This window comes from Canis lupus, chromosome 15 (genome assembly GCF_003254725.2).
Source record: "Canis lupus dingo isolate Sandy chromosome 15, ASM325472v2, whole genome shotgun sequence".
In the NCBI taxonomy this organism is placed as follows: domain Eukaryota; kingdom Metazoa; phylum Chordata; class Mammalia; order Carnivora; family Canidae; genus Canis; species Canis lupus.
The window spans coordinates 11,074,888-11,087,578 of NC_064257.1; the positions used below are offsets into that span (position 1 = coordinate 11,074,888).

The 12,691-nt window shown below is 39.9% G+C and overlaps 1 protein-coding gene across 9 annotated transcripts in view; it reads left to right on the forward strand.

Moving 5' to 3' along the window:
• The first annotated feature begins 218 nt into the window (after positions 1-218).
• The window catches only part of LOC112642495 (BEN domain-containing protein 5), a 1,368,880-nt gene continuing 1,356,407 nt past the window's right edge, over positions 219-12,691 (forward strand). For 3 of the 9 annotated variants that reach the window (XM_049094507.1, XM_035699097.2, XM_025420152.3), the window contains exon 1: positions 219-386. In XM_049094507.1, coding sequence (XP_048950464.1) covers positions 353-386 — 34 coding nt within the window. In that variant the 5' untranslated portion in view covers positions 219-352. The remainder of the gene's footprint in view (positions 387-12,691) is intronic. The other 6 variants (XM_049094503.1, XM_035699091.2, XM_049094505.1 and 3 more) reach the window with 4 other exon arrangements.

The following is a 12,691-nucleotide window of genomic DNA, read 5'->3' on the forward strand; positions in this document are numbered from 1 at the left end:
GAGCCCCCCGGATAGAGCGCCGACCACAGAGAAGCGGCCCCGCCGGCCCGGCTCCCCGCGGCGGAGCACGCTCAGGGGCCCGGACGGGGGCGGCGGCGGGGGCGCCCGGACCTCGGACCCCGACCCCGGCGCGCGGGGCTGCGGGACTGCGGGGCTGCGGGGGGCGGGGCCTCGGACGCACGCGCCCTCCCAGCCCGCCTCGCGCCCGCCGCCCGCACGCGGGCCGCCCGTTGCCCTGGCAACCGCCGCGCCGCGTCTTCCTGAGGGAGCTCCGTCAGCCCGCGGATCCCGTCGCCCGCTCCCACTGCCCCGCGATTTTCGCGTGGGCTTAGAGGCGGAGGGACAACCAAAAATGGCGGAGCGGAGCCAGACGGCGCCTGAGGCAGGTCTGTGGGGGCGGCGGAGCAGGGGAAGCGCTGAGGCAGCTGCGCCGTCCGGGCGGAGCGCGGAGGCCCCTTGGGCTCGGCCCTACTCGCGGGAGGCGCCCCGAGCGTTTGCGCGGTGGGGCCGGGACCTCGGGGTCAGGGGTCAGGGGTCAGGGGCGGCGCGCGCGGCTGTGAGCGGCGAGCGGCGGGCGGCGGCGGCGAGGGGTGTGCGCGCGTGTGCGCCCCGGAGTGAGCGTGGGCCGGGGGCGCCGGTGACCGAGTCCCGGAGGGCGCCCTGTGGCCCCGAGGGGGCGGGGGCAGCTGGGCGAGTGGCCCCGCAGTGCGGGCAGCGTTTGCGCCCGGGGAAGCCCCCGGAAGTCCACGCGGCGCCTGCGGGTCCCAGGGAGGCTGCAGGCCGGAGGGGACGGCCGCAGCCCGACCCCCGGGGCTCCCGGGACACGCCGGCACCTGGGCGGCGACTGGCGCGCTGCTCCGGAAGGTCCTGCGGAGTCTCCGAGGAGTGGAGGACGGGAGTCCAGGTGCAGGGCAGGCGCTGCGAGGGGAGCCCCAGGCCCGGTTCCTGAGGGGCCGCGTCGGTGGCCCCGGGCCTGACAGGTCACGAACACGCGGCGGCCGCAGTCCCGCGTCTGTGGGAGGGGCTGCGCGCTGAGAACTGACGCCCGGGGCAGGTGGTGACGGTGTGTCGCTCGGCGGTGCCTCGGGGGTGGGGCGCCGCGGGGCGCAGGCCCGGCCGCAGGAGTGACCCCCTCGGATCCTCCAGCCTGGGAGGTGGGGACGCGCAGGGGTATGCGAAGGCCGCCCGCCGCGCCACCCGAACCGGCCGCCCGGCCGCCGACAGAGCTCCCGCGGTGGCTCAAGGGGCCCTTACCTCCCCACACCCGGGTGGCCTCTCTTCCTTGGAGGTCTCTTCCACCAAGTACTTCCCGCGGTTCTTTTCATAGTTTAAGCTCCTTATGATATTTCATTAGTCCTTCATCCACTCAACAAATATGTATTGAGCGCCAGCTATATGTAAGGCACCAAGTTAGCTACTGGAAACTCCTTGTGATTCTCCTACTTTGTCGCCCAACACTCCGCCCCCCGCCCCATAGACTCCCTGCCTTCACACATATTATGCAGTTTGTTATTTTTATTGCTTATCACTTATTCTCTAACATTTGAATATAGGCTCCATAAAGGCAAGGTGCTTTGTTGTGTTTGACAGCCCCACATGTCTAGAACCATACATGGTATACAGTAGGTTATTATTAAATATTTATTAAATAAGTAATTGAGTGACTTGCTAAGGTCTATGGGTTCAAGGAACATTCTCTGAGAAAGTGATATTTTAGCTAAGATATATTGAATAAATGAAGACCAGGACAAAGAGTGGCCCAGGCAGAGGGAAACCATGTGCAAAGACCCTAAGGTAGGAGGAGACATGATGTGTTTAGGGAACTGAAAGGAGACAAATAATGGCTGCATGTAGGACAATAGGAGGAGAAGAGAAACTGAAATAGATCTTGCAGGCCTTGTATACTAGGATACGAATTTTGGTCAAAAATCTTAGAATAATAAGTCATTGAGGGCTTTTAAAAAAGTAGGAGCATGACATAATTAGAATCATGAAAAATAAAACTGGCTACCATGTGGAAAGTATAGAAGATACAAGAGTGCATACAGGTGGGGGTACCTGAGTGGCTCAGGTGGTGATCTCTGGGTCCTGGGATCGAGTTCTGCATTGGGATAACCTGCAGGGAGGGAGCCTGCTGCTTCTCCCTCTGCCTGTGTCTCTACCTCTCTCTCTGTGTCTCTCATAAATAAATAAATAAATAATAAATAAATAAATAAAATCTTTTTAAAAAAGTAAAAAAATAAAAGTGGATGTAGTTGGACCTGTTAGAGGGTATCAGTGCAGATGGGGAGAAGGAATTGAGAAATATTTAAAGATAAAGTTGATAGGATTTAATGAAAGAGGGGATGAAGGAAAAGAAGGTATCATACTCCTAATTTTTGAATTTGTACATCTGGATGGTTGGTAGTGTACTTAGGAGATAAGGAGCACTGGAAGGGATCTTGGCTATGTTTGAGAGGGAAGATCATGAGTTTGTTTTTGGGTGTATGGAGTCTGGCTAAAATGGATCTTTTAGCCATTCAGGTTAGTGGAGGGATTGACAAGGCAGTTGAATGTGTAAGAAAAGTCTGAGCTAACACAGATAATTATTGAAGTCATAAGTGTGGATGAAATTGCCTAGAGGGAGAATAGAGTGTGGGGAGCAGAAGCTTTGGATTAAGTTTTGAATATCTTCAATATTTCAGTACTTTCCAAAGAGGATGAGAAGAATGGTCTTGAACAGATTGAATACTGCCAAATGATATAAAAAGGACGACTGAAAAACTAGATTTAGCAACAGATTTAGCATTGTTGGTAACATTGATGAGAGAAAATTGATGCATGTAGAAGCCAAACCATTTAACTTCTGAATCACTGTTAATGGGTGGAGCCTTTGTTTCTTAATTCAGATTTCCAAGACAGAGAAACTGATTGACATACAACATCTTTACCACCAGGTCATGTAAGATTGCAAGCCAGTGTAGGATTGACTGTTTCCGGATTAGATGTCCAGCTATTGCTGGCTGGAGTCACCTGGTACAAAACATGTTCATTTGATGATTTCTCATCTCAGAACAACAGCTAACATTTATGGAGTGTTTATTATGTGCCAGATAGTGTGTCAGGTGGTTTATATGTTTTAATTTACTCTCAGGATCATAACTGCTTTCTAAAGTATTATTTCTAATATTTGAAGTTTTGACACAGAGAAGTTAAGCCATTTACTTGCTCAATAACTGGAGGTAAGTATAAGATTGTAGGATTTTTGGACCTATTTTAACATTATCCAGATTCATTATTTGGCTGTTTGTATTGCAGTGTACTACAGACTGAAGAAATAATAGCCATGATGAAAATTCCTGCCCCACAGGAAGTGTTATTCTAAGGTCAGCATATGTTAGCAAGGTGATGTGGAAAGAAATAGATTCAGATCTTTGTTTATTTTATTTTTAAAAAATTTTTTAAATTTTTATTTATTTATGATAGAGAGAGAGGCAGAGACATAGGCAGAGGGAGAAGCAGGCTCCATGCACCGGGAGCCTGGTGTGGGGATTCGATCCCGGGTCTCCAGGATCCCGCCCGGGGCCAAAGGCAGGTGCTAAACCGCTGCGCCACCCAGGGTTCCCCAGATCTTTGTTTAAAGCGTGTTTAACTTATTAGATGAAGACCTTGGACTCAAATTTTCTTTTTAAAAGATTTTATTTATTCATGACAGAGAGAGAGGCAGAGACACAGGCAGAGGGAGAAGCAGGCTCCGTGCAGGGAACCTGACGTGGGACTCGATCCCAGGTCTCCAGGATCACACCCCGGGCTGGAGGCGGCGCTAAACCGCTGGGCCACAGGGGCTGCCCGGACTCAAAATTTCTGATCTAAAATTCCTTCATCTCTAAAATGGAGATGGTACTTATAGCATAATTGTGAACACTAGAGATAATATATCTGAAGTGCCCAATGAATGCGTTTCCTTAGTTCCTCTGAAGCTTGAATATAGAAAATTAAGATGTATTATCTAGACTTTAAATATAAAAGCAAACTTTAAACTTACAGTGATGAATTTAAGACATTCTTTTCCCCCCATTGGTATAATTTATTTGCTATTGGAAGGAAGGCAGGCAGTTAAGTTTAGGAAAATGTAGAATTGTTATCTGAACTAATGATACCTAAGTATTATGGGATATATCTCTATATGAGGTGGATTTTGAGGAATTTCTTAAAGGTACGAAGGGACTTTTTTTTTCAAAGCATGCAGATAACTCTGTAAGAAGGTCAGGTTTGCAAAAGGAAGTTTCTTTTAAATGTTGTACTTTAAAATGAGGACAGGAGGAAAAAAAATGAGGACAAGAATATAGAATTTTTCTTCTCCAACAATTTGATTATGAGTAATAATAAAAAAGAAAGCTTATAGTTAATTAAATGTAGGAGTATTAGTCTCAGGCTAGATTGCACCTGCTTCAATTTCTCAGATTCTTCTCCTTCCTTTCCAACTATCCTCAAAGAAAGCTTTTGTTTGAATTACCTGGTAAAATTGCTTTCCTATATTGCCAAGTTTGTTCCTTTTGTGGAGGCCCATACTGACCAGAAATTTTTAGAATGATGCAATCATTCTAAAAGTTTTTTTTTTTTTTTTTTAAAGATTTATTTATTTATTTATGATAGAGAGAGGCCGAGACACAGGGAGAGGGAGAAGCAGGCTCCATGCTGGGAGCCTGACGTGGGACTCTATCCTGGGACTCCAGGATCATGCCCTGGGTCGAAGGCAGGCGCTAAACCGCAGAGCCACCTAGGGATCCCTGAAAAAAATATTTTTATTTGTTTTATAATTTTGAGAACTATTGATTGTGAATATTTGAGTCTTAACAACTTTTCCAAATAATGTACTTGCATGTCAGCTGAAGGAAAACAAAACAAGCAAACACAAAAAGGCTAGAATTTTTTTTTTTTTAGATTTTATTTATTTATTCATAGGAGACAGAGAGAGAGGCAGAGACACAGGGAGAGGGAGAAGAAGGCTCCATGCAGGGAGCCCTGACATGGGACTCGATCCTGGGTCTTTACGCCCTGGGCTGAAGGCAGTGCTAAACTGCTGAGCCACCTGGGCTGCTCAGGCTAGAATTTTTTATAGGATTAAAAACTTTTATATAGAATTGGAAATTCCTAAATAAAGACTTTCAACAATGTTATGGAAAAAAATCTCTGAGTTTTGGTGGAAGAAATGGGAAAAACAGTCTGCTGTCAATTATAGTTTCATTTTTTTCAGGAGTTTTAGAAGTCACTAATTGTAATATATTAATCTCCCTGTCATGGCTTTGTGAAAGAAATCCCTATGTTGTAGACTGTGTTATTCTAATATTCATAGAATTATTTAAAAAATGAGTATTGAGGGGCACCTGGGTGGTTCAGTTAGTTAAGCATCTGACTCTTGATTTCAGCTCAGGTCATGTTCTTGGGGTCATGAAATTGAGACTTACGTTGGGCTCTGAACTGGGTGTGGTGCCTGCTTAAGGTTCTTTCTCCCTCTCCCATGCACACAGGTGCTCTCTCTCTCTCAAAAAAAAAAAAATTCAAAAAACATATTGAATACTTATTATTTTTATATGACAGGCATTGTGCCGAACTTTGGAAATTCAGATATGTGTTAGACAAAAAGTCCTTGCCTTCAAGGAGCTCCTATCATAGTGGAGGAAGAATAGAGTTAGAAAATTACCATTCAGGCAATGAGAAGAGTTGTACACAGAATTCTGAGGCTAGAGAATAGTTCTGTGACAGCCTAGGGGTGGTGTTAAGAATAGTTCAGTAAAGCTACTTGGAGGAAGGACACATGAATTGAGTCTTGAATGATAAAAAGAAATTAGCCCAGTGAATTGCAGGCAGAGGAACTGGGAATAGAGAGGAGTAATGTAGGGCAGAGAGAGCAGCATATGCCCAGGAATGTTATGTGGTGAGAGAATGAAGCTTGTTCAGAATATTGCTGGTATTGCTTATTGCTCATCTATTAACCGAGCTAAAGACTGTATTTCTTTTTATTTTTTTCCCTTCTATTGGTTCTTAAACATTTCTGGTGTGATAGATTTGAGTATGTCATGAAAAGAATGAATTCTTATGAAAATGCATGCTGTGTGCAGACAAATTTGAAATTTGAAATTAATTTTATGAGGTAATGTCCATTCTAGAAACCCAGGTTAAAAAATCTTCTATTTGTAAGTAATGGAGGATTACATTTCAGTTAGTAGTAGAGGTTACATTTAAGAATCTGGACTCGTCAAAGTAGGAATATTTTGGTGGAAGAGATTGATTTAATAACACCTGTCCCCAAACAAAGCTGGTTCCTAAATAATTTGGTCATCAGTTTATCTTCTACTTTTAGCTTCTTTGTAGTTTACTTTCTCATTTTGCCTTGCGATAGACCTGAAGAAGGACTCCAGGGTTACATAGATGTATTCAAGAGGGATTAAGTGATTAGTTCAGGATTATGTGGATAGAAAGCAGGTCTTTCTCATTCCAGAGTCCAGATTCTTTCCATTTTTGCCCTCCTAAGTAGAAAAGACATGTAAGATTAGAGCACATGATAAGGAAAGTGTGAATTTTTATCTTTATATTGAATGTTAGAAGTTAAGTGACTTAACCAGGGTCCCACAACTAGGGAGAATAGGAGCCAGAACTGTAACCTAATTTTTCTGATTCCCATTCAGTAAATAATATACTGCCCTAAAATTGAGAGAGATAAATAGTTAGGTATTGTAGTAATGACCTTTAAAAGCAAAGTTAGTGGGGCACCTGGGTGGCTTAGTTGGTTGAGTATCTGACTCTTGGTTTCAGTTCAGGTCATGATTTTGTGATCCAGGGATGAAGCCCCAAGTCAGGCTCTGCACTTAGTGCAGAACCTGCTTCAGATTCTTTCTCCCTCTGTCCTCCCTGCTCACACACTCTCTCTCAAATAAAATCTTAAAAAAAAAGCAAAGTTATTTCAGTAAGCTGGTCTTTTGTCATTTGCAGAGTACCTCCCTTCTTTTAGGTACTTTATATATATCTTGTTTAATTCTCACAGAATTCCTGCAAGGGGGTATAATTATCTCAGTTTTACATATGAGAAAATTTGGCTTCAGGAATATTAAGTGGTGAAGCTAAGGCTACACAACCCATAACTAGTAAAAACTGGAACTACAGCCCAAATTTGTCGGGCTTTATGTCCATACTGGTGAGAGTACTCCACTCTGCCTCCTGGCTTTATTTATTCTGTTTATAAAATGAGTGCCTTTGCTGGTGAGAAGGGATGGCACATAGTAGAACTTAAAATAACTCAACTTTTCTTTTGTTACTGAGTTATTGAGGAAAAGGTAATGCATATCTTAATTTTCAGACACATGTATGAAACAAAAAGTATACATTTATTTATGATTACTGTAATCCAGTAATTAGAAATATGGGGCTAATGAAGTTTCTCATCTTAGGCATCTCTATGCACTAATTGAGTAAATTAGTGAACAGTAGGGACTAAAATAGCAATTAGCATATGCTTGCTATAGTAGGCATTCAATAAATATTTGTGGACTAAATGAGTGGAAACATTTTTAATCCAGAAATTTTAGGTTTAAGTATTTGAATTCAGGCTATTGGAAGGTGAGGATATTAACACAAAGAAGGGGAAAGTGGAGAAACTTTTGACATTTCACAAACAAAATGTCCTAATTGAATAGGACTTAAACATAATATATTGGGAATGGAGTAAGCTCATTTAAAACCTCATTTGGCAGACTTCCGGGGAAGATGGCAGAATAGGAGGACCCTAAACTCACTTCATCCTACAGATACAACTAGATAGCATGAATATGAGGGTAAATTATCAAAAACCAAAAAAAACAACAACAAAAAACCCCCCACAGGTGGAATAAATAGGAGAGAGAAAAAAAAAATAATGAAAATAGACTCAGAGAACTGAGTGACACCATCAAGCATAATAACACATTATAGGGATTCCCAAAAGAGAAGAGGGGGGCAGAATATTTATTTGAAGAAATAATAGCTGAAAACTTCCCGAATCTGGGGAAGGAAACAGAATTTCAGATCCAGGAGGCACAGAGCCACCAACAAAAGCAGACCAAGGAGGTTCACACCAAACACATAGTAATTAAAATGGTAAAAAGTAGTGATAAAGAGAGAATTTTAAAAGCAACAAAACTCTTACATATAAGGAAAACCTCATAAGGCAATCAGTTGTTTTTGTTTTTTTGCTTTTTGTTTTGTCAGAAACTTTGCAGGCCAGAAGAGAGTGGCATGATATATTGAAAGTGCTGAAAGAAAAAATCTGCAGCCAAGAATACTGTATCCACCAATGCTATCAGAATAGGAGAAATAAAGAGTTTTCCAGACAAAAGTTAAAAGAATTCATCACCACTACATTAGCTCTACAAGAAATGTTAAGTGGCACTCTCTGAGTGGAAAGGAAAGAAAGGCCAGGGGTAAGGAAAGGAAAGGAAAGGAAAGTAGGAGTAAGAACAGTAGGAAGCACAAAAGCAGTAAAAATAAGTTTATCTATAAAGATTAGTCAAGCAATTCAGAATATAAAGATATAAAGTATATGATACCATATACCGAAAATGTGAGAGGAAAAGGAGTTAAGAGTGTTCAAATATAAGCAACTATCAACTTAATATTAGACTTATATTTGCAGAAGTTGTTATATACAAATGTAATGGTAATCACAAATCAAAAACTAGTAATAGATATCCAAAAAATAAAGAGAAAGAAATCCAAGTGTGTCACTAAAGAAAGCTAACAAACTGAGATAAGAGAGAGCAAGAGAACAAAGAAACAGAGAACTATAAAAGCAAACTCAAAACAAATAACAAAATGGCAATAAGTACATACCTATCCATAATTATTTTGGGTATAAATGGACTAAGTGCTCCAATTAAAAGACATAGGGTCATGAAATGGAGGAAAAAAAGCTAGACCCCTCATATGCTGCCTGCAAGACTCACTTCAGACCTAAAGACACATGCAGATTGAAAGTGAAGGAATGGAAAAGCATTTATCATGCAAATGGAAGTGAGAAGAAAGCTGAAGTAGCAATACTTATATCAGAAAAAAAATAGACTTTAAAGCAAAGACTATAGCAAGAGACAAAGAAGGACACTATATAATAAAAAAAAAGAGCAACCTAACAAGAAGATAGGACAATTGTAATATAATTGTAAATATATATACACCCAACATAGGAGCACACAAATACATAAGACAAGTAATAACAAACATAAAAGAAGTAATCGAAAGTAATACAGTAATAGGGGACTTTAATACACTACTTAGGTCAATGGGTAGATCAAACAGAAAATCAAAAAGGAAATTGTTGCTTTGAATGACACATCGGACCAAATAGATCTAACAGATTTATCCAGAACATATCATCCCAAACCAGGAGAATACACCTTCTTGTCAAGAGCACATGGAACATTCTCCAGAATAGATCACATATTAGGCCACAAAAAAGGTCTCAACAATTTAAAAAAGATAGAAGTCATACTGTGCCTCTTTTCTGACCTTGACACTATGAAATTAGAAATCAATTGCAAGAAAAAAAAATCTGGAAAGAACAGAAACACTTGGAGGTTAAATAATGTACCTAAACAATAAATGGGTCAACCAAGAAATCAAAGAAGAAACAGAAAAATACATAGAGACAAATGAAAATGAAAACACAATGATCCAAAATCTTTGGGATACAACAAAAGTGGTTCTAAGGGAAGTTTATAGCAATATAAGCCTACGTCAAGAAGCAAGAAAAGTCTCAGATAAACAACTTAACCTTGCACCTAAAGGTCTAGAAGAAGACCAAACATAACCTAAATCTAGCAGAAGGCAGCAAATAATAAAGATTAGAGTAGTAAGGTCACAGGTTACAAAATCAATGTGTGAAAATGTGTTGCAGTCCTATATACTAATAATGAAGTAGCAGAAAGAAATTGAGAAATGCCATTTATAATTATGCTAATAATAATAAAATACCTAAGAATAAACTTAACCAAAGAGGGGAAAGACCTGTTCTCTGAAAAGTATAGAAAAGTATAGAAAGAAATTGAAGGTGACACAAATGGAAAGATATTCCATGCTCATGGATTAGGAGAACAAATATTAAAATGTCTATACTACCCAAGGCAATCTATAGATTTAATGCAAAAGAGTAACAGCATTTTATGGAACCACATAAGACCCTGAATAGCCAAAACAGTTTTGAAAAAGGAAAGCAAAACTGGAGGTAACACAATCTCAGATATCAAGATATAGTGCAAATCTATAGTAATCAAAATAGTATGGTACTGGCACAAAAGTAGATACATAGATTACTAGAATAGAGAGCTCAGGTGTAAACCCATGATTATATAGTCAGTTTGGGACAGAAGAGGCAAGAATATGCAATGGGAAAAGTCTCTTCAACAAATGGGAAAACTTGACAGCAACATGCAAAAGAATGAAACTGGACCACTTTGTCATACCATACACAAAAAATAAACTGAAAATGGATTAAAGTCCTAAATGTGAGAACTGAAATCATAGAAATCCTAGAAGAGAGCATAGGCAGTACTTTTTATGACATTGGTTGTACCAATATCTTTCTAGATCTGTCTCTTCAGACAAGAGAAGCAAAAGCCAAAATAAACTATTGGGACTACATTGAAACAAAAAAACTTCTGCACAGCAAAGTAAACAATCAACAAAACTAAAATACAACCTACTAAATGGGGGAAGATATTTGCATTGTCGTTTGTATGTCATTTATAGCCGGAAAAGGTTAATATTGAAAATATGTAAAGAACTGATACAACTCAACACCAAAAAACCCAAAACATCCAATTTAAAAAATGGGCAGATGACATGGACAGAAATTTTTCCAAAGGCATAAGATGGCCAACAGACACATGAAAAGATGCTCAATATCACTCATCCAGGAGATGCAGATGAAAGCTACAGGGAGGTATCATGTTGCATCTCTCAGAATGGCTAAAATAAAAAACGAAAACAACAAGTGATTGTGAGGATGTGGAGAAAAAGGAACACTTGTACACAGTTGGTGGGAATGCAAACTGGTGCAGCCACTGTGGAAAACAGGATTAGTGCCCTCAAAAAATTAAAAATAGAACTATCATTATGAGCCAGTAATTCCACTACCAGGTATTTTCCCAAAGAATACAAAAACACTAATTTGAAAATATATATGTACCCCTTTATTTATTGTAATAAATTATTTGTAATAGCCAAGATATGCAAGCAGCCCAAGTGTCCATCAATAGATCAGCACATAAAGATGATGTAGTGTGTGTGTGTATATATATATATACACACACACACACACACACACACAATGGAACATTACTTAGCTATAAAAAGTAAAATCTTGCCATTTGCAACAACATGAATGGATCTAGAAGGTATACTGCTCAGGGTGGTATGGGCATAGATGGTATACTGCTAATTGAAATAAGTCAGTCTGAAACACAAATATATGATTTCATCCATATGTGGAGTTTATGAAACCAACAATTGAGCAAGGAAAAAGACAAACCAAGTAACAGGAGAACAAACTGATGGGGAGGTCAGTGAGGTGGTGGTTGAAATAGGTGAAGAGGATTAAGAGTATACTTGTGATGAGCACTGAGTAAAGTATGGAATTGTTGAATCACTATATTGTGAAATATATTATAATTATATATAATTATATATTATATATCACTATAATGTTACATCTGAAACTAATGTAACATTGTATGTTAACTACACTAGAATTAAAATTAAAACTCTAAAGCCTCATTTGGAGGTGTCTCTCTCTTCATGCAGCATGACATAGTAAATAGAATACAGGTTTTGGAATTAAGCAGATAAAATTTAAAACTCTACTCCTTAGTGTATAATAGTGCTTATTTGAGCCTCCGTTTTGTTCATTTTTAAGGTGGTGATACTAATCCTTTACTCAATAGTGTTGTGAGGGTGTGTGTAATAATACCTCTAATAGAGTAGGAATCCTCTTAACTCACTCACTGGGTTAATTGGTGCTTTCCATTTTCATGAGATATGCAGCTTCATATATCTTTAAAGAGCATTTCTGATCTATTGGAAGAGTGCAATGTATTGATGGGACACGAAACTTAGTGTCATAAATATATTATGAAACTTTAAATAATTTTTAAAAAATTGGAAATATCTTCCAAAGCAATAATACTCTGATTTTTCATCTTACTAATATCATTACCAGTGCACTGCCACAAGAATAGCAATACTTATGAGAAATGCTAGTAACATTTTTAGAATCTGATAAAAATTGTTGTAAATATTTTGAATTTTCTTATAAAAGATTTGAAAGGGTTCATCTAGGTTTAGGTTTATTACTGTTGTGGGGCTTTTGACTTAAAGATCAACATCACTCATATTATGGAACCGGATGAAAAATGAAATGATTTAATAAAGGGGTTGGATCATATTTATTATTTTCCCTGAGGAGCCTGGATCTTTTATTTCAATTTAATATAAATTATATGTAGTCAAGGATTCAACTTCATTCATGAGAGCAACTTTTCCCTATATTCTGAAGAGGAAATCATGATCTTTTTATTAATTCCTAGAAGCTGATTTAATAAGGTCCTAAGAAAGAGGAATTTTCCTTCCTTTGTATCAATATTTGCTAGAGTTGGGATTAGTTTTAAGTTGTGTTGTACTGGGCATA